Below are 26734 nucleotides of genomic sequence, written 5' to 3'. Positions count from 1 at the left end.
GAGACAGAAGGGCTGCTGGGAGGTCCAAGTTGGCCTAGACTACAGTGTGATAGCCTGTCTCCACGACAAGATTGTGGTGGCCTTCAGTGTTATCATCTGGACATAATGAAGTGGATGGGGCAGCACGTTGATGGCTACATGCCTCTTATGTTGGCATATCTGGTTTATCATTTCGCCTTCTAACAGCTGAGTAGTTGTCTGGTCATAAGCAAAACAATAGGAGATAAGGTCACACACAAGAGAAAGGCTGAGTGAAGAATCTTGGGAAGGAAGCATGAGACCTTGAGGCTGACATGCATTTCCCAGCAACAGGTTCACAGTAAACATTGTTCTATGACTAAGAGTGCTCTAAAGTAACAACAGAAGCACAGCAAACACATCAACAGGTAGCAGTCACTCATCATCACCAGGCATCATGCACTGTGCACAATTCTGCCTTTATATGACCAGCCATGAAGGTCTGTTCATGACAGTACCACAAGCCCACATGCCATGCCCTGCACCATGATGTCATGATTCAATGACATCACTGGATCGTGGAATGTTTCAACACTATGGTAATCTGTGCAGCCCTATGAATGTGGTCTGTCATTTACCAAACATCCTACACAGAACTTGCCTATGCTTACTACATACATGCTTCATGCCAGGAAAGAGCCCTTGCCAAGGTCTGGGGACCCAAGGATGAAGGAATCACTCCCACCGCCTCTGAGCAGACATTGGCACACAAGAGGACACAAGGCTGGTATCACTGAGGGTGAAGAAGCAGGGCCAAGACCTTTTATGGAGCTCCTGGGGACCACCCTGCTACCCACGGATGTGGAGGCCAGAGGACTGGTGGACTTTTCCAGGGCACAGGGCAGCCTCTGCCATTCCCCTGACCTCTGCTCATGGGCTCAGGGACTCCTGGCTTACTCTACTGCACACCAGAAAGCAGAGGACACTGTCCTTTGACACTGAGTAGGCAATTCACTTCTCAAGTATGCACTCTCTCCTGGTCATTCAGCTGACTTTGATGTGAGGTCCCTTAGTTTTTACACAAAAGCAGGGAAAAGCAACTGCTACCCTGTGTGTAACTATGAAAGCCTGACTCAGGCCAGGGCTGGATCTTGGGAGGGTCCCTTCATGTGTCCACACCTTGCATACTGTCTGCAAACACAGAGCTAGGTGAAGGATGCTCTCTGCCTAAGGTTTAGAGCTCTTAATTTTAATACACTGTTAAAAATATATTCTTAGGTTATGTTGAGCAAGTCTTTCTTTATCATAAGCATTCAGCCACGGCAAGGCTTACCGATGTTTCTCACAGCCAGGAACAAATCTGGTGCACGTGAACTGAAGTGGGAGGACAATCTGAACTCTCTTTTCGGGGATACTGTTTGCATTTTGAATAAAAGGAATACTACTGTGGATAGCCAGCTGAATCCTCACAACCAGTCCCATTGATGCTTCCTAGATGGCTGGCTAGTTTTATGTCAATTCGACACAAACTATAGTTATCTGAAAGGAGGGAACCTCAAATGAGAAAAAGCTTCCATATGACGCAACTATAGGACAAGTTCTAAACTAGCAACTGATGGGGGAGGGCCCAACTCATTGTTGGTGGGGCCATTCCTGGGCTGGTGGCTCTGGATTCTATAAGAAAGCAGGCTGAGCAAGCCATGATGAGCAAGCCAGTAAACAGCACCCCTAGATGGTCTTTGCATCAGCTCCTGCCTGCAGGATCTTGCTCTGCTTCAGTTCCTGTCCTGACTTCCTTCAGTAATGAACAGTGCTGTGGAAGTGTAAACCAAATAAACCCTTTCATCCCCCAATTTGCTCTTTTGGGCAGAGTGTTTTGTTGCAGCAGTCAGTGGAAAACCGTAAGAAGGAAATGTTTTATGTCTTTACAAGTCGTGTCACCCCATGGCACATCCAAAAGGAATCAATAATTCAGAGTCAATAAAATTCATGAGCCCTTCGAAGTCTCATTATCAGCATCTGTCAGGTTGTGTTTGTGCCAGTCTCACTGAGTAGCAAAACGAGCAGGATGCACTGTGGTCAGACACAGACAGAAACACTACAGCTGAACAACAGCAGCAACAAAAGGCCAGAGAGAAGAAAAGCCATGGTCACTTGAATAACGTCAGCAGCAAGAAGATCCAGTTCCAGTGAAGCAGAAAGTCAGGCCTGGGTGAGCAAGACCAGCCAAGGTCATGAGCATCTGTAGAGTCACTGAGAGCATCAGGGCGGACATGCAAGCTGGTTGCCACTGGCAGGCAATGAGGAGTGGCTCCACAGAGGCAACCACAGCTTCACCTAGCAGCTTGTTTGCTATTTGTTTCCTCTATAGAAAATGGAAGCATTATCACTGTGTGTGCTCCATGTGTTGAGGGCAGTGTGTGCTAGGCCACAACAGGACCAGAGGTCAGAGGAGAGTTCTGTGGAGTGGCTCTTTTCTTCTACCTTCATGTGAGCTCTAAACACTGAACTCAAGCTGTCTGGCAAACACTTCGCCAACTGAGCTATCTCATCGATCCCTTGTGTCTGTTTTCTTAAGACTGGCTATCTAGCCCAGGCTGGCCTCCTATTCACAACAATCATCCTTCTTCAGCTGGCATGACAGTGAATGCTGACATCCTGGGCTAGCTGCTTTTAAACAGACTCTGAAAGGCCTGTTTTAAAGCCCTCCTTCTTCCTAGCGAAGTCTATAGACATTTGGAGAAGAACGCTGACATACAAACCCTAGCTGGGATTCACTGGAGACTGAACAGATGCATTTTAAAAAGCCTCTGCTCTTGGACTCTGAAAGCTTTTACAGGCAAAACTCTAAAGGTTGGAATCCAGACAACATTTGCTGTGATAAACATTAAGTTCTGTGTTCCTTCTTGAACACATACACTGCCCAATAAGAAAATAAGACACTTAACCATTGTCTAGTTCTGCACAAACATCAAGAAAAACCCTGACAACCAACTACAGAAGTATCTTCAGACATTAACAAACTCAGACACAGGTATGAGGTACAGGAGAAGGAGATTCACAGGGACTGAAAGCTATCCCTGCTCTACACTGTTGTGGGAATTCATCCCACCAATAGCGACTGCTGAACCTTGCCAAGACAGGGTAGAACAGTCTTTCAAATTTTCCTGTTTCTGAAATTGTGTGCCAGATATTCTAGGCCTATAGCCAAAGTTGGTTGCCCCAACATTACAGAGAGACTTTGGGAGACTTTCCAGGTAGCCAGCTGTTTCTGTCATTTCTTGCATCTTTTGGAAGTTGCTTGCTTGCACTTCCTGCTTACTCAGGAAATATCTTCCTTCTCAGATCTTTGATGGGGCTGAAGACCAGGTGGTCACAGTTACAATCCTCTCATATCTTAGCTAAGGCATATTAGGCACAAGACTTAGACTCTTCAGGATAAGACAGCTACTGGAATAATCTCTGTTATTTGCCAATTACTATAGCCTAAGCATTTAGTATGTGTTTCTTGCTTTATGTTGTTCTTGTTGGTTGCAGTTCTATTTTTGTATATGTTCTTACCCCCTTCTTTCTCTTGGACAATACTCAATAATTCTTACTGTGCATAGTTTTATATTAGGTTTAGAACCTTCTTATCTGGTTAGACAAAAAGGGAAAGTGTTGCTGAAATTCATTCCGCCAATAGCTTTGGGAAACCAGCTTCAAGCTGTGGCTTCTTGCCTGATCTCATAAAAGGGAGAGAGAAGTGAAGCACACTCTTTTGGGTTGTGAGAACTGGAGTCAGAAGGCATGAAGCAGTGTGTGGTCCGCAACCAGCTCCCTCGAGTCTGTTCTGTTCCCCCCAGCACCCCTCAACAAACTGATATATATATATATATATATATATATATATATATATCAATGTGTGTGTGTGTGTGTGTGTGTGTGTGTGTGTGTCACTTGACTACACCAGGGAACAAATTTGACAAAAGGTGAGAAATGCATGGGTAGACATTGACAGTATGGTTGAAGTGGCATGTGGCATTTCCACGCAGAAATAATGAGCTACTTCAAACCTGGAAATTTACACTGTGGGAGGCGGGAAAGAAGATCCCATCAGAGATGGGGATGTGAGAGATGACATGTTCATTCTCTCTGATGACGTCAACACTATTTCTGTATGTAACACAGAGACTCCTATGGCATGCTTTATCACAGTGCAGGCTCCCTTCCGTCTGTAGTGAAATCAGCAAGATGCAAGAAGCAGGCTGGTGTTTGTCTTTGGCCAAGAATATATTCTAACTGACATTCCTGGTTACTTCATCGCTCTGGCGTTATTTACAGAACACAAATGTTTCTGACACAGTGCCATATACTCTTTCCTGAAAAACTACACATTACATGAGTCCACACTGAAAATACCATAGCTCCTAAGAGATACCAGCTGAGTTTAGCTAGCCTGCCGTGCATTGACACCAGAGCGTCTGCAGGGGCAATAATGATTTTAGGGACAATAATGACTCAGTTGAAAAGCCGGATTGAGCTGAAATTGTTTGAAAAATTCAAATAAGCCGAGACTTTACTTTTAAGTTTTTGTTTGTTTTTACATCAATAGTAGCTTCATGGAAAGTAGAGGGGAGAAAAGAGCAAAATACACGAAGATCAAGTGGGCTGGCATCTCCTGCGGGGCTCCCAGGCACCTCCAAGAGAACAGCAGCATGCAGAGCTTGCTCCCCCAGACCTCGGGAGCTCCACTCCCTGGGGACATGCCTAGCCATGTGAATATTGCTGTCAGATCAGCCCATGCAGTTTTCCTCAATTACCATTCTAAGGAAGTTTGCCAAACAAGTCATGTGATGCTGGACTGAGGGCAGGTAAGAGGCATAAAACTGACAAGGGGTCAGAATACAATAAGGAGGTATACCGCTTCATGGGTCAACTTTGGACAGCCTAAAAATGCTTTGGTAAAGAACTCTCAACCTGAGCTGGAGAGAAGGCTCAAAAGTTAAGAGCATTGACTGCAAGCAGGTTCAAAGGTTAAGAGCATTGACTGGTCTTCCAGAGATCCTGAGTTCAATTCCCACAACCATGTGGTGACTCACAACCATCTATTGTGAGATCTGTACTCTTCTGGAGTGCAGGCAAACATCCAAACAGAACACTACATACTAAATAAATAAATAAATCTAAAGACAAACAAATAACCCCCCCCAAAAAAAACAAAAACAAAAAACCTCTTAGCTCTATCCCAGCACTATGGAAGTTTCTCTGTGTAGGAGAAGATGTTTTCTGAGCTTGCTTTTGAACCACCTTTTTATGGCTATGTATTCGAAATGAAACTCAACTGCCCGGGCAGGGAAACTGAGCACATAGCTAATGAGTTCTCCTCAACCCTGCCTTTCACTAATACACTCACTCTGTGAAAGGTGTCACGACAGGTCCCAGGCCCTCAGGAGATGTTTTGAATTTTCAAGATAATTAGCAATACTATGAAACTAACTTTCATTAGTAATCCCTTGACAGTGGCTAAATGCTCTGAAATATTACATTTCCAACATTAAGTGCTTTTTGTTAGGAGGCTGGTTAAACACACTACAATGTAAGGAAATAATGTGCAGTCATAAGCAATGACACATCTACTTGTGCTAACTAATATATGTGATAATGGGCAGAAGGGTAAGTATACACAAAACACTTTCATGGTTTACAAAAAGAGGGTGGGTGGGTGGGTGTGCACAGCCGAGAGTCCTTAGTAGGCGTTGTGTGGCTGCCTCTTCAAGGGAAAGCCCGAAAGATATAGTGCTGAGAAAATATCTTATCTCACTTGCACTTCTTATCAAAACGTGACCATGTAAACGTCTTTTGTTCCAAAACACCCAATCAGAGTGAGAGGTCTAATGCTTCACTAGGCTCTGAGGTTTCCAGATGGATCTAAGTCTGCAATCGACGGCTGGAGCTGCCCAACTCTAAGTCTTCTGCAGTGACCCCTAAGCCTCAGAACCAAACAAGGACCAAGGAAAGAAGCTGAGTCTCTGGTGGCCCCATTTTCTAGCTCTCGTCCTCACTCCTGAGATGGATTTCCTCTGTGTTGTATTTCCAAGACTGCTGTCAGGACAGGACATGCCTTTCTGCAAACTGAGAACGGCTTCCTTCCTCAAGCAATGCTACTTGTGTCTAATTCTACAGGACAAGCCTTCCAGGGTTGGGGGGCAGCAGCCCTGGCTGTAGTCTGTTCTAATCTGCTAGAACATTCCTCAGGAGTGAAAGAACACATACACTACCCACCTACCTGAACGCACACACACACACACACACACACACAGTCTGTCTGTCTGTCTGTCTGTCTGTCTACCTCAAGGGCACAGTGAGAGTTCTGTAGGCCTTGGACATGATCTCAGTATTCTTTCTAGTTAGGCTGGTAGGCTGTGCCCATACCACAGGTACCAGAGAGCCTGGTATGAACAGGGATTTCTCCTGAATTCCATGACTCTGCCAGGAAGCCCAATATTTTCTTATTTATACTCATTGCATCTTTGATGTGAATCACATCATCTTATTTTAAGAAAGTAAAATCCACCTGTCCCCACGATGATTTAGGATAGGACGCCTAATCTGCTGTCTTAAGGCATGATGCCTAGTATCCTTCACTGGCCCACCTGGTTCTTCCAGGTCAGACACTGCATTTTCCTAATCTCATGGAAGAGCCAGGAAGTGGGCCGTGGTTATAAAAACAATTCAGCTTTCTTTTAAAAACAGAGATCAGAGGACTGGGGAGATGGCTCAGTGGCTAAGAGCACTTGCTGCTCTTGCAAAAGACCTAAGTTTGGTTCTTGGTACCCATGTTGGTCACATCAAGCAGCTCACAACTGCCTGTAATTCCAACTCCAGGGAATCTGACACTTTCTTTTGTTCTTCAGGCCTCTGCAAATACTGTATTCATATGCCCACTAGCACTACCACCTGACACATGGACACACACGCAGACACATACACACACACACACACACACACACAAAGTTAAAAACAAAACAAAAACCTAACATCAGAATAAATCCAAGACATGGTTGAAACATTACAAAGCTAAAAACAGAGCTCAAGACCCTCTGGCCATAAGAGTCTGTCAACTTAGCTTAACCAGATGTGGTCCCCAAAGTCAAAGCAGTCAGTGGCATCTGAACCACACTGCACTGGTCACCAAAACAGACAATAGTTGGGATGTGAAAATGGGACACTAGCCCACTGGAGCATGTGACTCTGGCAGGCCTTGTCCTTTTCCTCTTTTCCCCTGCCTTACTAAAAGCTGTTACATTAGATTCCTAAAGCTATCCCCTTAATTGGTCACTTCCTCCTGAGGCTGACTACTAAAGTCCAGAAGTATTGAAGCCCAGCAACCAAACCCCCTTTTACTCACCTAATTAACATGCCCAATTAAAATTAAACACCTCATCCTAACACAGGGTTTCCCATTTTTACCTTTTTAAACTGCCTATGTGCCATGTCTGTCTCCTCTCTATCCAAAGCAGTCCTTTGTCCCCCTGGGACAGATATCCTTGTCCCTTCCTCTTCTCCCTTGTCCCCTATCTCCTTTCCCACCACATCCTATACCATTCTAACAGAAACATCCCCTCTTTCTCTTCTAAAAAAAAAAAACAAAAACAAAAAAAACCCTGACACCTACAAGGTCACTTGCCGCTGTTTTCTGCCAGAGTCAGGAAGCAGCCACTTGAACTTTTTTTCCCTGCTTAATAAAGGCTCTCTCTGGGAAAACAGGTGTTCCGGTGGGGTTTGTGCCTAATCTGGGTCTTGGAGGAAGCCCCACTGTTCATGAATCCCCGGCAATCACTAAACTTTCTAATGACAAAAAGTCTTCAGTACTTAATAGCTAAGCCATACAGGATTAATTGAGAAACTAGGTTTCATTAATCCCTCTGCAGCTAAGTGTGAAGAAGGTGAGATGCACAAGGAACCTGTTGTGTCTGGGGAAGACAGCGAGAATCGAGGAGTGTCTAAGAGTTTATAAAGGGAAACTTAGAGACCTGGGCGTGAATGGCAGCTGTGTTTTGTTTTGTTTGCTCCCCTTTTCCACTGTAGTCTCTGTATCCTACAGCAACTGGCATTAGCAACCCGTGACCATCTCCGCTTCATCTCCGGGTTAATCTTTTCACCATACTGGAACTCATTTCAATCTGCATGAAGATGAAGAATATTTTCGAAAAAGAAGAGGAGCCAGAAGGGAAGGGGAAAAAAATTACATCCACACAAATTGAAAATATAAAACAATAAAGCCACTCAAAATCTGGGGTCTGTCAATGGTTGGAAAAAACTTCAACTAGTGTTTTGCAGGTTCCTACTCATAGAGAGTGAACAACTCTAAAGTACAATATGAAGGCACCTGCCAGCAAGTTCAGACATGGAAACCACACATGTTATTTGAGACCAGGCCTTATCCAGGTAAACAAAAGCCTGCAGAAAACAACTGCACTTTATTTTGCTAACAATGGGTTATTTGTGGTGCCTGGGGGATGGGGGTCTGTGTCTCCTGCTGCTAATGAAGCCCACAGGAGTGGTAAGAGGAGCCCGGGGGTCACCAAAGGAAAGCAAAGCAGTTCAAGCATGCTCCACTTGCAAGAGCAGTGGACACGGGAGACATGCATGGCAAAGAAGCCTGCAAGTCCTCAGCTCTGAGACAGAAAGGGCAATGCTTTATACAGGGAAACCCCTAGGAGAAAGAATGCACTCTGGGATTAGACAAATGGCCTAGAAGGAACCATCCTGCTGGCTCTACCCTATCTGCTGTCACTCCACTAAGTCAAGTCCTCACTGCGCATAGTCTAATAAGGCTTAGGAGCATAAAGTAAGGTAGCCATCCTAGTCTAGTCTCTACAGACTAGATCAATTATAAGCAAGGTTTTGGTTTGGTTTGGTTTGGTTTGGTTTTTTTTTTTTTTTTTTGGTGACCGTGGCGGTGGTTTTGTATTGTTGTTGTTCTTTTGTTTTGTTTGATTCACGGATCTAGATGCTGTGAAATCCAAGAGCAGCAGACCAGCACCTGTCAGCATCTGGGGTTCCCAATTGTATCCGCAGGGAGAAAGCAAAGGTGTTCTTGGATCTTACACCGCCGCAAATTCTGCCCTGGGCTGGGGATGGGGTGTGCCTTCATCACCTCCATCCCCAAACAGCAGTAGCATGCAACTTTGAGATGACTTTTCAACCTGAGCCCTGAGAGGGGGCACAATTAAACCCCAGGAGTAAGCTGTGGAAGTGATAATTGTTTTAAAGTTGACCGCTTGGGGGGGGGGGGGGGGGGGCATATTAAAAAGGTTTTCTTAATTTCTAGATGTTCTTCTCATTTTTAATGAACTCTCTGAGGACTTCATGCAATGCTTTGATAACATTCATCAGTCCCCCAACTCCTCCCGGATCTGTCCCCGTTTTTTCCTACACACCAACTTTGCGTCCATACTGGGGTTCTGCCTGGCTTGAACTTTCACGGGTCTTATACCTGTTCTTACAGATGTTATGAGTTCATGCGTGCAGTTGTCTTGTTGTGTCCAAAACCCACAGTGTCCCTGCAGCCACTCATCGTCCCTGGCTCTTACCCTCTGTCTACCCACTCTTCACCAGCCATCCCTAAGCCCTAGGAGGAATCCCAACAGCTGTCTACCCACTCTTCATCAGTCATCCCTAAACCCTAGGAGGAATCCCAACAGCTGCTTTCCAGGGATATAATCACTGACTCCTCGCCCACTTCCCTACATTCGGAAACTCATCAGATCCCAGCCTGCTCCCCACCAGGGACCCACGGGCCATCCCACACAGTAATGAGACCCAAGTAGGATACCCACACTCCCTTTCCCAGCACCTTCTGGTTGTGTTACCCCAAAGCCCCATAGCTACTGGTCAGGGACCACCACCTCCTCCCAGTCCCTTGCAGGGCCTGGACAGTTCCCAACCTCCTCATAAGGGACTCGTCAGCTACTGCATGTGGTTGGGAAACCTCCACTCAGGACTCAGAGAAGTCCTGACAGCTGACTGACCAGGATCCTCCAGTTCTTTCCAGCCCTGAGACCCAGGAGCAGTCTACACTGCCAGAGGAAACTTCCTCCAAACTCCTTCGCCAAGCCATTGGAGAGACCAGTCTGTAGTTGACAAGCAGAAGACCTGGAACAGAGGCTGTACCTCCACATGCCAGACAAAGAGAGGAATCAACATCCCAATCCTGCACAGAATTAGCCCCCTCCTGCTGAAAGAAGATAGGAAACAGAAAAGAAAGAAAAACTCAACCAGCTAACTAACTCCAGATGTGTAAATCCCAATACAGAAATAAAAACAATACAAAAAACCAAAATAACACGGCTCCTCAAAAAAAAAAAAAAAAAAATCCCAAAGTAATAACCCCTATTGAAAATAACCTGGAAGAACTCCCAGACAAAGAAACCAAAAGAAGGATTACAAACATGGTCAAACTACTCAAAGATAAATAGACGGACGAAATGAAGGAGTCAATCTAAGTACGGATTGGTTTCTGTCAGCTTGACACAAACCTACACATCTAGGAAGAAGAAACCTCGGTTGATGAAATGCCTCCATAAGACTTAGCGTAGTCTGTGAGGCATTATCTTGATCATAATGGATGTGGGAGGGCACAGCCCACTGTGGCTGAGGCCACCCCTTAGGCAGGTGGTCCTGGGGAGTATAAGAAAGCAAGGCTGAGCAAGCCATGGGGAGCAAGGCAGTAAACACTGCTCCTCCTGGACCTTTGATTCCATTTCTGCCCTGGCTTCCTGCAATGCTAGAATGGGACCCAAGAGTTGTAAGAGGAAATAAACCCTTGTCTCTCCAAGGTCAGGATGTTTTATTCGCAGGAATCGAAATCCTAAGACAATATGAAAACAGAGTTTAAACTTTTAAAGAAAACTCACACTGAAATGAAGCTGGAGCTGAAAAACTCAATAAAAGCCAGTTACAAACCTCAGCAGAGAGCCTCAGCAACAGAATGATCATGTTGAAAACAGAGTGTCAGGGATGGGAGGGGAAGCAGATGTATTTTCTTCAAGACATTTTATAAAGCTTCTTTAGAAAACTATAAACATGTACACAAAAGCAGAATATATGCCCCACCTTTATGCAATGTAGTATTTCCCAAGGAAACCCCGTAAACACACGACTTTTAATAATGGTAAAAATTTTAGGAACTACACTTAAATAATATGCATGAAAGGAACAAGTAGATTTTTATAAGATGCTACTTAAATAGTTGTTATGAAATAAAGATGTACAATAAAATAACCTACTTGTTCACCTACTATTTTTACTGAGGAAACCAAGGTTTCTTTTGGGGGTACCTAATTGTTGATAAAAGAAATTAAAAACACATTTAAAGGAAGTTCAAGGGCAATTTTATTAGTGATTGAGAGATAAACACTAAAAGAGACAAGTGTGAATCTAGAAATCTAGGCAGATGCCCAGATGAAGATAAGAAAGAGAGGAACCATGGCTTCCACAATGGAAGGCAGCAAGTCGCTGCATAGTACTAGGTGAGTGGGGCTCCAGACTGTGAGTGGGAAAGCCCAGAGTGTCCGAGAAAGCAGGCTCAAACTTTTGGTCAGTGTCTGAAAAAAAGAAACAAAGATAAGGAAAAGGAAAAGCTATGCTTTTCTGACTTAAGAAAAGAGAATGGGTTCTGTGTGGTCTGCCTCCTGGAAGCACTGCAAGAGTTGCCCTAAGGGAGAAGTTTCTGAAGGATACATACATTGTATCCGTACCATAATTAGTCCTCCCTTCTCCTTAGCATGTCTTCAACTGAACTCACTTCCCTGGGGATGCTCAGGTGATTGACAGGCCCAGCTAGATTAACTCCAAGAGGAGGAGACTACAGTGATGTCTTATGTAGCTCAGAACACCAAGTCTCCAACCACAGCCACAGATAGAACTTAGATTTTCCTTTTCCTTTCTCTCTTTTCTTTCCTTTCTTTCTTCCTTCCTTTCCAGGAGGAAGTAGATTTTTTCCTAATGGGCCTCAACAAAGCCCAGCTACCTCTACCCTTGCATTTGGTAATTTAATCCTAAAGAGGGGACCCATCTCTAGTATTACCAGAAAAGGAGGAAGAGGGGTCTAAAGGGGACACAGGGAAGGATCCATCCTCAAAGGCCTCCACGGCTGCTGTTATTCTCTACAATACCATCAAAGACAGACAGAAACGGAGAAACTGGCTTGGGGAAGCCAAAATAAGCAGTTGTGAGGTCAAAGTGGGGCTCTCAATATGGGAGACCGAACCCAGGGCCTTGCATGCCCCTAACACTTGTTCTACCCAGCTGCAAAGAATGAGTTCTGGGCTCTCAGTGAAGCACAATAACCATCCTCAGGTAGACTAGAAACCAGAGTATCTCAGAGCTCTGCAGAGTGGGAGAGAGATACCCTCTTTATCTTCAGTCTTTGGCTGGATCTCAGAAGCCAATTAAGCCAAAAGCTAATTAACAAAAGTACAAGTTGTGTTAAATTTACATAAGCAGATGTTTGCAAAAGTGAAGTCCACAGAAATGCCAACCATGCTTTTACACATTTTAGATAAGAAGAAAGTAACGACGATGGGATGACTTGACAGAAATGAAGGTATTCTGAGAGACACAAACATCTCTAAATCTGACTATCAGATTATTGAAACAACGGATGCCAATGGAAGGGGACTCTCCCCAGGATCTAATGTTGGCAGAAGGCAAAGGCACCAGCCAGTGGAAGTATTCGTCTCCAAAATAGTGGGTAGAACCACACCTTGGCCGGACAGCTTAGATTTGTGTATCCTTTGCCCTCCATTTAATCCTTACCCTCATTTCAGGACCCTAAAAATAGACTAGGGAAGGGAGTCACTGGATTTCTTTGTCCTCTTCCCAATATCACCACACTGAATTAAGCTCCTTGTTCTGTTTTTCATTACCAACTTGCCTCTTTTAAGTGGCTTTCTGAGGACCAGTGGCTGAACTTTGTGGGACACAAGCTGTGACCTCCCAGGTTTAGGACAACTGGATCTGGACTACAGTAGCTTCTGGGGTGCTGGTTCCAGTTTGTCAGAACTGAGAGGACACAGAGTTCTAAGAGGTCCCAGAGAGGTCATCAAGGCTAGCCTTCAAGAAAAATGGTGAAGCCACAACTTCCTCCTCTTTTCCTCTCATTCTAAGCCACGAAGTGCACTGTTTGTTCTGCCACAAACACCCTGTAATGATGCACTCACTGCTACAGGCCCAAAGCAGCATTGCCAATCAGTCAACGAGAGCCTCCAAGACAACACTCCAAGACAGACCTTTCCTCTTTACAAGATTACCTCAGGTGTTCTGTTGTGGCTATGGAAAGCTAACACAATGACTAAAGATACTGTATAAATACACATGTGTATGCATGCATGCACACATATGCACACAATTGCATGCACATGCACACACGCATGCATGAACACATACATCATGCACACACACAAGCACACACATGCATACACATACATGCACACACGCACACATATGCATGCATACACACAAGCACATACACACACACATACATTTTTCTTCTTCTTGGCACTGTTGGCAAACTTCTACTCCACTGACTTTTAGGTTTCCAATTAAAATTTATGCTGACACCATTTTGTTGTTTATATCTTAGCTGAAAAGCTTTTTCTCTGGGTTGGATATGCCCTTTCTAAATTAAGCTTTGTAGGAAGATGAGCCCCTGAAGCCATGAGTTTTCAAGGGATGCTCTCTCTTTCCCTTATATAAGATGCTTTGGAATGAAGGGGAAAAATTTGTTTTGCTTTCCAAACCCTTTCAGCCTCATAACAAGCTTGCTTTTTAATCTCCTTAGCAACCATAACTTCCAAATAATTAAAATCAACTAAGCTTCAGATGGTTTAAATAAATTATACCTAATGGGCTAAATACAACTATAAAATAAAACAAAACTATCATGTTTATACGATTACAAATAAAGAGATGTAAAAGAAAACCTAAAAAATATTCTTGAAACTTCCCCACATTAATTGCTTTCCATTGATTTCTTCACATTATTCTACTACCTAAATGTGGTACCTCTTGAGAAAAATCACTTTTATTAGAAAATAAGCTACACACAAAAAAAGGAAGGAATCATCTCAAATGCCCAATGCTAACAGAATGCAGAAGATGCACTGATTGCATAAATAGACCTCCTCACCTAGGCTTATGGTTTAATTTAGCTGATTCCCAATGTTGAGCAGCACCTGTAACAGAGGTATCATACAGAGGCTACACAGTAGCCCCTACCCTCAATCTGTCAATTCATGTTCCAAAGTTTCAGCCGCCTATAATCAACTACCATCCAAAATAAATAAGTGGAAAATAAATACTTCATAAGTTTTAAATTCTGGATCATTCTGAGTAGTGTGATGAAATCTCAAAGCATCTCACTATAGAAGATGATTCATCCTTTCTCCAGTGTGTCCACACTGTCTACAGTACCCACCCATTAGTTACTTTGTAGCCATCTTGATCACAAAATTGACCGTCACATATTTCATTGCGTTGGCTCAAGCACTCTTCTGTAGTAGTCTTGTCACCAATCAGAAGGCTGGTGGAACCTGCAGCAGCCCCCTCCAGTGTTACAGTTCTCAGAAAGCCCTCAGGCACAGGGACCCTTCGGAAGAAGCCTTTGCACTGGTCAGTGTCGCAGCTCTTGGTCTGAAAGATGAGATGAGACGCTCTGTGGAACTCTGCTGGTGACCTCTGCTGACTGACAGCCTTTTATCCTTCTTTAGTCAGTCCGCCTGTCTCTCACTCTCTTTCAGTCACGACCCCTCTTCTTTCTGCTTTGGCCACCCTTAAATAGCTCAGCTGCCATACAGCTGGTAGCCCAACTCCTCCCACAACTTGGTTACTACCCACAACTACTTGGCGTGCCCACTTCCACCTCCATCAAAAAGGTTTAGGGTGCCCCGTGAGGCACAGGAGCCAGGCATCCGGCACCTCGTGCTGATACAGCCACAATCACTCAGGCGAGCACCTGAGCGAGCCACCGCCACATTTGCTCCTGAAATTGCCACCACTACGTCAGCTGCCAAGGCTGCCTGCATACTTTCAGTGTGGCTTTGCCAGCCTGTCCAGTCATGTGGCTATTTTCTGCACTGCTGCTGTCGCTCTGTGCTGTCTCTGCTACTTCTTTCATCGTGTTACCAGCTCTGCCTGCTCTACTGGCAGCAGGCAGGAAAGGAGCAAAGCAGGAGGGAGGAGGGGGCTTTAATTGGACCCGATGCTGCAAGCAAAGCTAGCAAGAGCAATAAGAGAGGGTGTCTCCTGGCTGACTCACTGAGTGAGCCTGAGCAGCCTTCAATAGCCTGAAAGGGGGTGCTTAGGCTGTTTATTCTAGACCAATCACAGTGATGAATTTGGACCAATCACAGCCTTGTCTCTTAGCACTGGTCCTCACAGTCTCTCTGGTAGATTACCTAGGAAGTTTCCCCTCTGGACAAGGTGGGGACTGTTGCAGTCATCCACTGCTCCCCCAAACAAACTGGTTCATACAGTCCTTTGTGTGGCTGTGCCATCAGGGCCAAGGTGATCAACTACAACCTCCGCATAGATGCCTCAGGGCATCTGTAGGAATGTTCTGGAAAGCAGATGCTTGCCCAAGGTTAGTCCATCTATCTGTCAGAGTAATAAATAGTCTTTTTGCTCAAGGCAGCCAGACCAACGAGTGAAAGGCCCAGCAGCTACTAATGAGGGGGTGAGGTTGCCCCATCTTCAACATCTTTGCTAACATCAAAGGAAAGAGAACATCAGAAGCAGGGCTTGCAATGGAAACTAAAAGATCTTATCATGAACAATAACAGATTTGGACAGAGCTGAACACCTGCCCCATTGCCCCGCAGTGAAGCTGGTGCGGTTTACCCATCTCGGTGTGTACCTGCAGCAACCCCTCCCTTCATCTCGTCTCTACGGCACCGGCGCTGTATCTACCACTTTACAGCACCACAGAGGAAAAGCTGAATATAGTGCCAAACTGTGTTTTAAGAAAGACCACATAACAGACTCATTAACTTGTCACAGGATATTAAAACCACTCCATTGCTAGTTGGTAGCCTCCTGTTATTTCTAAATTAAACATGTAACAGTAAGATTTATGTTTTGGGAAAAGGTGGTTTTCCCATGCTTGGCTGTATCCTGTGCTTCAGGGGCAACTGCTGTGGCCCTAAACCTTTAGCATAGTAAGAAGTCTGAGCTGCCACATGGAAGAGGCTGCAAGGAAGGGAGCAACCCAAGGCTCCATGGCTGAGTAGTAGGAGCAAGAAGAGCAGGCAGAGGGGCGGAGAAAGAGGAGCAGCTCCTGGCATCTAGCAATGGGTGTCCTGACAAAGATGACGATTCAGAGGACAAGTAGGACCAGGGGTGAACCAAGGGGACAGTAGGCATCACAGAAATAGAGAGCGCAAAGCATCCAGGCTGACAGCACCGGGCAGGGAAACACTCCCAATGTAGGAAACACAAAACACCAAAAGACCCAGACAGGCTGAGGCAGGAAGGTTAATGTGAGTTTAGGCCAGCTGGCACTGGCTTCAGCTGGTGCTGGCTTCTCTAGGCCTTGGTGATCAGGAACACAATGTTCTCTGCTGGCAGTGAGGAACTGTGACTTGCTGAACTGAGGCCCTGCACAGACTGGAGCGCTCTCCAGGACACTCAGCACTATCCTTTCTGCTTCCCTTGCTTGCCTGGCCTGTGTCCCTTGCAGCTGCTGTGTCTGGGAGGGAAGCTTGCTGTGGCTGGGCTCTAGCCTGGGCCTGCAACAGGAAGCCAGACAGTCCCATGCAAGGCTAAGCTCAAGCAAGGGAAGCGCACCACTAAGCAACATGCTGTGGGGGAGGGAACTGGTCAGCCTCGCAAGGTCTGAGTTACAGCTGAGCGAGGAAAGCCTGTGATTATTTTATGACTTAGAATCAGTTTGTTCAAGATTCCTAGGAGCAATCAGGAATGATCCTCACGGACTTCTAATACTTCGACTTTACAAACAATAGGTGTGACTCTAAGCTAGATTCCTCTGAGCTCCCCTCAGGATCACCTCAATCTCAGTCGCATGGTGTCTAAGAACCATAGCCAATCCTCTTCCTTCCTATTCAATGGACTCAAGAAACATTAGCATGAGGAGGTGACTCAGCCCCACCCCCGACAGTGCTGCCTGAGAAACGCCAGGTCTACTGAAGAAAGAACTGTCTCTCTCTAGCCCAACTTGACAAGGCCCCCGGGCCACTTAAATAGGCTTGTAGCTATGAAGGCTTGCCCATCCCTCTGATGGGTTTGTATCTCCTACAACTCAAAAGCATCTTTTTCAAGGACCTGACAAGCCTCCTCTAAATGCCACCCTCAGGAAGGAGGATGTCTCTGCTAGTCCCTGGCAGGGACAGACACTTAACTTCTCCCACTGCCAGCTGCAGAGGCTACAGGCCTCATCACCAATCAGCCTTCCGTGAGTTTCCACTGGACTGGGCCCCAGCCTGCCCACTCCAAATTGCTTGTCTCCCTTGGAAAGGCCCAGCCACCTTTTACAGGATTAAGTGGTTCCTTTCACACGGGACTCTGTTCTCTTTGCTGATGGGATTAGACACTGCCTTTACCTTTTTAACTAGCACCAACTTTTTTTCTTTTTTTAATTTATGCTGGTGACGTTGGGGGTAAAACTACAGAGTCTTGCTCACAGTAGACAAGTGATCTACCACTGGGCCATTTCTGGTAGCCTTCAGCTCATCACTTCTGGTAATCCTCAACTCTGTCTCTCTTTGACAGGTAGACAAGTAAGTGATGGATAAAATGGGAGGAGGCTGCACACAGCACAGGCTCTGGATTCCGGCCATCCAGACTCTGAAGACCAGGCTGCCACTGACCAGCTACGTGGCTGCAAGACATTTTCTGAAAAAGAGGCACCCCCTTAGGAAACACTGCTAATTAACCTCCTGATGTTAGCTAGGTTTGTGTAACTATGAGTTTTCTTTGTAATGTTCTTGAGATAAGAGTCTAAGTATGTGGCCTGGAACACACAACACAGACCATAAACACATAGTCCTTCTGACGGGCATCCTAAGCTCTGGGATTACAGTGTGACTATAGGAACCGCATGAAATGAGACCACATTCTGAAATGCACTAACATTCAATACATGTTTTCTCAAGAAGCTAACCTTCCAGCCTTTCACTGAATCTCATAAAATTCAAGCAGCTCTGGAAAACCCAGGGGCTAGACAAGAAAGGAGCGCTGTACCCTCTATGTTTGTAAAACCAAAGCATCGGGAGAATGTGAGGGTCATTCTGGCTGTCCACAGTTGCAGTCTTGAATGACTTTGGTTCTAAACCCAAAAAAGAAAAAAAAAAGATCATAGGTCACTTGTTCTGTTGGAAGCCAGACCTTGTAAGGCTGACTTGTTCCTCTAAAAGTGAAATACACTTATATGGAAAATTTTTTTAAATTCAGAAGGAGATATATACCCAGATGAGGCCAACCTTATCTGCACAGCTGTATTCCATGATTAGGGTGTGTGTTATGTGTTGTGTTTCTCTCTCTCTCTCTCTCTCTCTCTCTCTGCTTTTTTCTTCTGTTCTGTTTTTGGTTTGTGATAGAATCTCATATAGCCCAGGTTGGCCTTAAACCCAATATGTAGCTGAGGCTAGTCTTGAATTCCTGATTCTCATTCTTTACCTCCAGAGTGCTAGGTAACAGGCAAGCATCACCATGCCCAATTTAGGACAGTGTCTCTTTAAACCATCCAACTGACTACTTTCTGAAAGCAGGCAGTTGCTAAGTGTTGCCAAGGGATACAGGCTAAGCTTGTGTGTAAATTAATCATTGTGTGCAAATTAAGCAAAACACCAGATGAGAGCTGTCTGGAATAGCTCCCTATCAAAAGAAAAACAATAATAACATATTTCAGGGAATTTTGTTTTCAGTGCTAGAGGAAAGAGTCTTCCGTGGCTCCTGACCTCACCCTCTCCTCATAAAGTGAAGGACTTAAGCCTCCTGGGACAAAATGACTCACCAAGGTCCTATGCCGTGGAGCCTAGAAGCTCGACTCGCCACGCCTTCCTGAGTCATCACATTAATAGTGTAAAAGAAAGTCTAACACAGCCCCGGAGACATGTCCAATGACGACACAAAACCTGAGTCATGAGACAGTGCCTGTAAATCTGTGTGAAAAGCGGGGATGTAAAAATCAGATAAATCGATCCCCTCTCTACCTTCTTACTGCTAGGATAGGGCTGGAGATAAAATCCTAAGAGCTGTGGAAGAATTAGGGAAATCAGGCATGTACCCCTCTTGGCTTGAGCCCCAAAGATCACCAAAGATCATAAGGTTTTCTCTGCAGAACATTAAAAGAAAGAAAACAGATCCCTTAGCATGAGAGAATTTAGCAATCGGAGGAAGAGATGCACACCTCTTTTCTTGCAGAGAAAAGGATTTGGGTAAACAAGGTATGGGAAGATAGCAAGCCCAGCCCTTCAGGACCTGGAAAGCTAGAGTGCCTACACTGCCACATAGTGGTAAGAAGCCTAAATTGCAAGACAAGGAAGGGTGTTTTAGTTTGTTCATATTAAAATAGTCACACAAGACAGTGACTTCCATTATGGTGTTTTCAGACATGCATGCAATAGATTACAACAGTATTTACCCATCTTTACCCATCACCCTCTCTCTTTCAGCTTGCTTCCCCAAAACACCTACCCTTTCTACTTTCATTTTTTTATTTATCCACTTATTATGTATACAATATCCTGTCTGCGTGTATGCCTGCAGGCCAGAAGAGGGCACCAGACCCCATTACAGATGGTTGTGAGCCACCATGTGGTTGCCGGGAATTGAACCCAGGACCTTTGGAAGAGCAGGCAGTGCTCCCAACCTCTGAGCCATCTCTCTACCCCCCTCTACTTTCATTGTTTAATCAGTATACAAAATAATGGATTTCATTATGACACTTTAAAGCCCATATCATTGAGCCTTGCTTATATCCATGCCTCCTCACTTTTCTTCTCCCCACATCTTGCTGGTACGTTCTTCCAAAAATGATTGTTTTGTTCTCTCTCTCTCTCTCTCTCTCTCTCTCTCTCTCTCTCTCTCTCTCTCTCTTTGTGTGAAAATGGCTTCCCACCCCAATTTTCTCTCTTGTCCCCACCCACCTCTTCACATGAGGTCCCGTCTTTGCCCCTCATAGTTCCACTTCTATGCTCACATAATATATGCACATGGATTTAAGTCTGGATTCTGCATATGAAAGAAATGTGATTATTTGTCTTTCTTGAAACTGGCTTATTTCACTTAACATGGTAACCTCCGGTTACACTTATTTTCCTGCAAATGACCTAATTTTGTTCTTATTCACAGATGGCTAAAACTCTACTGTATAGACTCACCACATTTTCTTCATCCCTTCATCTGTCTGTAACTCAGTAAACAGGGAGAGGCAGAGGCAGGTATCTCTGTGTACTGATTTAGAATCCTTCTGCTATATACCTAAGAGCAGAGCTTTGGTCCTGTAGTAGTTCTTTTAGGTTTTTGAGAAACCTCCATGCTGATTTTCATAGTAGCCATCCCAGTTTAAATCCGCACCAGCGATAAGAGTTCCTCTTTTCCCACATCCTCACAAGCATTTATTATCATTGGTTTCCTTAATGACAGCCATTCTGATGAAGCGGAGACAGAATCTGAATGTTTCGATTTGCATTTTCTTGACAACTGAGGATGTTAAATGTACTTTTCGCATATTGATTAGTTTTTGCGCATTTTTATTTTTTAAAAAAAGGTCTATTCAGCCCATTTATCCATTTACTCAATGGATTAGTGAGACTTTGGGCATTTAACTTTTTAAGTTCTCTCTTAGTTTGTCCAAAATTTCCTTTGTAGTGTAGAAGCTCTTACACTTCATCCCATTTCTCGATCCCTCCTGTTATGTCCCAAGCCACTGGGCTCCTGTTCAGAAAATCCTTGCCTGTGCCTGTATCTTGAAGCTTTGCTTTTTGCTGCTATCCTGTTGCAGGTCCTACATCCAAGTCACCATGGAGACAGGTATGATGGTATCAATCTTTGATATGTGGCTATGCAGGTTTCTTAGTACTATTTTCTCCAATGAACATTGGATACCTTTGTCAGAAATTAAGGGGTGTTCTGTATGGGCTTACTTCTTGATCCACTTCTTTTAGTTACTTCGAAGCCTGCATTCAACTCTTTGTGTTGCTCTGTCTCTATAGTACAGTTTTAAATTGGGTATGGTAATAGTGCCAACTCTACACTCTCTCAGATCAGGATTGTTTTTGCCATTTTGGTCTTTGGTATTTCCATATATGTTTTAATTCTTCTATTTCTGTGATAATGTCATTGTAGTTTGGACAACATTGTACTGACTCTGTCTCCCTTTGGTAAAATAGCCATGTTTCATATTACTTCAGCCAGTCAATGCGCACGGGAGGTCTTTCTATCTTTAGTGTCTTCTTCCATTTCTTTCCTTGGCTTTCAGAAGTTTCTATCATAGAGGTTGTGGTAGTTTGAAAGAAAATGGCCCAAGGGAGTGGCACTATTAGGAGGTGAGGCCTTGCTGGAGAAAGTGTGTCACTAGGGGCAGGCTTTGAGGTCTCTTTTGCTCAAGTTTCCCTCAGTGTGACTTTCAGTCAACTTCCTGTTGCCTGCAAGATACAGGACTCAGCTACCCCAGAACCATGGCTGCTTCACGCCACCGTGCTCCCTGCCATGATGATAATAGATTGAACCTCTGAAACTGTAAGGGACCTGCTGTGGGACTCCCTCAGCTAGTAGCCTTTAAGGTGTGTGGCCTCTTATACTATAAATGCCGATGTAAAGCAAAGCATGTGCGCTCTCTCTCTCTCTCTCTCTCTCTCTCTCTCTCTCTCTCTCTCTCTCTGTCTGTCTCTCTGCTTCTGGATTTGGTTCCTGTTCAAGCTAGTTACAGGAACAGCTGTGGCTTTTTTAGGGGGTTGATGCCTCCCACCCACTTCAGGCCCAGATGCTTATGTGCCCACTTGGGGGTCAGGAGGAAAGTAGCTGAGACCATGCCCACAGCTCAGCGCCACCCCCCCCCCAGGCAAATGGCGGGATCAGGTGTGCACAGGCTAGGTGTGCACAGGCTAGGTGTGCACAGGCCTCATTTGCAATGAGATATTTTCTTTTTATAATAGATATTGAATTATATTAGTGTTTTTCTGTTTCTATTGAGGTGATTGCATAGATTTTTCTCTCTTTTTTATAAATGAAATAGTTGAAATTAGTAGATTATTTTCATGCTGAATCATCCACTCATCAGTGGTATAAGCACAATTATCCTGTATTTAAAGATTTACAGGATACTTACTGCCAGGGTTTTTTTTTTTTTTTTTTTTTTTTTTCGAGACAGGGTTTCTCTGTAGCTTTTTTGGAGCCTGTCCTGGAACTAGCTCTTGTAGACCAGGCTGGTCTCAAACTCACAGAGATCCGCCTGCCTCTGCCTCCCGAGTGCTGGGATTAAAGGCATGCGCCACCACCGCCCGGCCTGCCAGGGTTTTTTTAAAACATGTTCTGGACATTCTAGCAAATCCAGAGAGCAAAATAAATAAATAAACGCTATAAGGGAATAAAAAAGTACCAATATGTGTAGAGTATTAGGTAAAACTATCTCAAATTGGAATTTTTGTAGGAAAAAAGGACAAATATCAACAATGCTATATGAGTCCATATATTACTTGTATAATTTAACAGGGATATAACTATGAAACTGATAAGAAACTTCACCAAGGTTACTGATAATGTATATTTAAAAAAAAAAACTTCTGATAGCAGCAACATAAAATTATACACACTGCTTAACAATATAGCATCTATGAAAGTATTAAAGCCATAAAAGCATATAACTGTGATAAACACAGATAATACCGTGAATTAACAGAGAACGAGCAACCAGCAGCCCTGACCCACGTGTTAGCATTGCACTGTGGATAGAGAGACTGAAAAGCAGTGGGATATCTAAAGGACATCCACAGCAAAAGGCAAATGCAAACACATTCCCACTTTCTATGGGGCGGGAGAGGAAATTAAATAAGAAAAGAGTGTATTAAAAAAAAGACTCAAAATAATTGCATTCCTAATAAAGGAAATTTAGCCCTCTGTACTAAAGGAAAGGTAAGAAAGAAATCCACTCTAGATGTGAACCTGGTGAGCCCTGAGGCCCAAGCATGGGTGTCAAGGAGAAGAAAGGCACTGGAGAGGGTACACAAAGAGCCATCCAGGATTGTTGGCCATAGTTGGTATGGAACAGGTCAGGGGTGCCGGTAATTAGTCCAATACTGTGGTGTGAGCCTTGTAGAGTGTGCTGGAAGGAATGTAGGAATGAGAGGATCAACTGAAGGACGGCAAAGAAGACCCAGGAGCATCCTGAAATCACAAGGGAGCAGGGAGAGCGGGGGTGGGAAAGCCAAGGCTGGCTCCGAGCGCTCTTGCCTCTGTGTCTGGCACCAATGACAGAAATAGAACACTCTGGAGACAGGGCCAGGATGAAAAGTTTGATTTCAGAAGTAGAAAATTAACACACTATGATGCTGTAGCCAAAATGGCCAGGGAAACCTAAGAGCACTGGGAAATAAAAATTCAATTATCTCCTTATGTAAAGCTTATGTTTCCAACCACATGTTGGCTCTAGTGCTACACCCAAGAAAACGCCAAGGGAGAAAGGGGTGGGGGGGAAGAGCGGAAAACAGTAAATCAGTCAAACCAAGAGGATGAGAGGCTTTTGAACAGGACATACTGACTGTAGTCATGAGACTGTTGCTAACAATGGCTGGAAACAGAGATCTGACACCCCCCAAACCCATATCCGGTATCTACTGAGTACCTTCCACATGCCATGGGCTGGATGGATGCTGGAGATGCAGGAGCCATGGCAGCTGTGACAAACCCTTGTACTGGCTCGTTTTGTGTGTCAACTTGACACAAGCTGGAGTCTCCAGAGAGGAAGGAGCCTTAGTTGAGGAAATGTTTCCATGAGATCCAGTTATAGGGCATTTTCTCAATTAGTGATCAATGGGGAAGGGCCCAGCCCATTTTGGGTGATGTCATCCCTGAGCTGGTGGCCCTGGTTCTAAGAGGAAGCAGTTTGAGCAAGCTATGAGAAGCAAGTCAGTAAGCAGCACACATCCATGGCCTCTGCATCAGCTCCTGTCTCCAGGATCGTGCCCTGTTTGAGTTCCTGTCCTGACTTCTTTCAATAATGAACAGCAAAATAGAAGTGTGAGCCGAATATACCCTTTCCTCCCCAGATTGCTTTTTGGTCATGGTGCTTCACTGCAACAACAGAAACCCTAACACCCCTAGAATCCAGTTTGGGGATACTACCTATCTAGATGATGCTAAGAAGTGTTTTTTTTTTAATTTTTATATGTGATAACTAAATCCGTAGATTTGAATAAATCAGATTAACATTTATGATGTGGCTAGGTCTCATCCACTCAACAAAGGTCTCAAAAACCTGGGGTCCTTGAAAGCGAACCTTCACACACAATACCGCAATAGCAACATGCGAAGTCTACAGCTCAGCACCCACCCTGCAAATGCCAAACTCACCCACTGCACCATCACAAGGGTGACTGTTTGTAAGCAATCAGCCCAAACACCACACACACACACACACACACACACACACACACACACACACTTTCTCTGTTGAATCTTTGTAGTGATATTTCACTTGTATTTAAATAAAGCTTGCCTGAAGATCAGAGTAAAACAACTATACTGGTCAGCCTTACAGATCAGGCAATGGTGACACACACCTTTCATCCCAGTAGTTACACTAGTTTGCGATAGAAACCGGATGGTAGTGGTACACGCCTTTAATCCCAGCCCTAGAGAGGATAAAACAGGACGAGATAGCTCTCCCACACGGTCTCATTCTGAGATTCCTGGAGGCAGGATCTCCATTTCAGACTGAGGTAGAGGTAAGAGCCAGTGGCTGGCTATTTTGCTTTTCTGACCTTCAATGTAAGCTTTATTTATTAAAATACAAATGAAGTATCACTACAAATCCTAAAACAGTTCCTCATGTCATCAAAAAAAAAAAAAAACTAAATAAGGGGTCTGGGGAGATGGCTCAGTCTGCAAAGCACTTCTGAGTTCAGAACCCTATGAACCTACTCACAAGCCAAGCACACCAGCATGCTTCTGTAACTATGGTGCTGGGGTAGGGTGTAACAGGTGGGATCCAGCCTAGTCAATCAGTACGTTCTATGTTCAATGACAGACACTGACAAAAAAAGGTGAAAAACATTGTTGGAAGACATTTGATTTGTGCTTCTGGTCTCCATGCTCACATGCACACATGAATGTACCTGTACGTGCATATACATATATGTACACTCCTATGAATACATATGCATACCTCTATACACACAAACACAAATTAAATAGTCCTGTAAGTGAGTATATATTTGGAATCTCTCCAGCTCCCAAGAAACCCTTATTTTACTTAATAGGAGTCCAAAGTACAAGAACAGAAAGGCTGGTGATTTAGGTTCGCATAGGATAAATTGTAAAGTGCTGTCATTAGGAAAGAGTGAAGATACAATAAGATATTTTGTGATCACATTCACAAAAGTTTCATTGCCTTATATTGCTATAATTGTTTTATTTATCATAGCAACAACAAGTTATAGCTGCTAATCCGCAATTGCTTCTAATTTACAAATTAGACTTTATCATAGGTATATATGTATATGATATATGTAATATACACATATATCATAGGTATATATATATGATATGTGCATATATACATATGTTATATGTATATATAATTAAGGTATTTCAGGGCTGGGGATGTAGCTCAGTTGGTAGAGTATCTGCCTACCATGCAGGAAACCCTGGGTTCCATCCCCACTGCAGGAGATGGTTACGGTGGTGAATGTCTACAACCCTAGCACTAGGAAGGCATAGAGAGAAAAATCAGAAGTTCAAAGCCATTCTCAGATATATAGTTTGAACCTAGTTTGAGGCCACCCAGGGCTACATTAAGAGGAGGACAAGAGAAGGAAGAGGAAGAGGAGGGAGAAGAGGAGGAAGAGAAGGGAGAAAAGAAGAAAACGGAGGGAGATGAGGAAGAATTAGCAACAGAAACAAATGGAATTCATTGGTTATATCGTCAGGTTTACATTCTGAAGGCAACCTGGGCTGGCTAGTACGCTAGAATCAGAGAGAAACAGAGCCAGTGTGCATATAGCCAACTGGAAGGAAAAAAAAATGGCATCAAGGACTGTGACTCACCCAAACAGGTCTCTGGTGATGGCAAACACAGGATGAGGAAGTCTAGCCAGAAGACCATGAATGTCATGAGTTTGGGATACATTTGAACATGTATCTGGAGACATGGCAGGCACTGGCTGAGCTCTGGTGGCTCCTTGAAGCCTGGCAGCATCCTCACAGGTTCCCTGGTTCACTCCTTCCTTTCTGCTGTTGATTTGGCACACAGCAGAAAATGCCAGCACAACCAGATTTGCTCCTTGGCTCAAAATTCAAACTCTTCTGTTTGCACAGCCCATCTGCAGCTCTAAAGGGGCTGATGAGCAGCAAGTGTGAGTCACCTGCAGAGAACCATCACAGATGCCAAGGTCATGAAGGAAAGTGCCCAGGGAGGGATTACAAAATAACCCAGGAGGCCCATCCTGTCCTGTGAAGGACATAGCTATGAAGCAGGCAGGAAAACCTCAGAAGGCTGTAGTATCACTCCATCCACAACCCCCTGTGCTGCTGAACCATGAACAAGGAAGGATGC

The 26734-nt window shown here is 44.4% G+C and overlaps 1 protein-coding gene across 1 annotated transcript in view; it reads right to left on the bottom strand.

Annotated features, from left to right (window-relative positions):
- Arhgap44 (Rho GTPase activating protein 44) overlaps nucleotides 1-26345 on the bottom strand; it is a 131027-nt gene extending 104682 nt beyond the window's left edge. Inside the window, exon 1 of the mRNA XM_038326443.1 lies at nucleotides 26227-26345. Within this exon, the coding sequence (XP_038182371.1) occupies nucleotides 26227-26330 (104 nt within the window). The 5' untranslated portion in view covers nucleotides 26331-26345. The remainder of the gene's footprint in view (nucleotides 1-26226) is intronic.
- Nucleotides 26346-26734: the final 389 nt, after the last annotated feature.

Source organism: Arvicola amphibius, chromosome 4 (assembly GCF_903992535.2).
Source record: "Arvicola amphibius chromosome 4, mArvAmp1.2, whole genome shotgun sequence".
Lineage (NCBI taxonomy): Eukaryota > Metazoa > Chordata > Mammalia > Rodentia > Cricetidae > Arvicola > Arvicola amphibius.
This window is presented reverse-complemented; position numbering and strand designations above follow the sequence as displayed.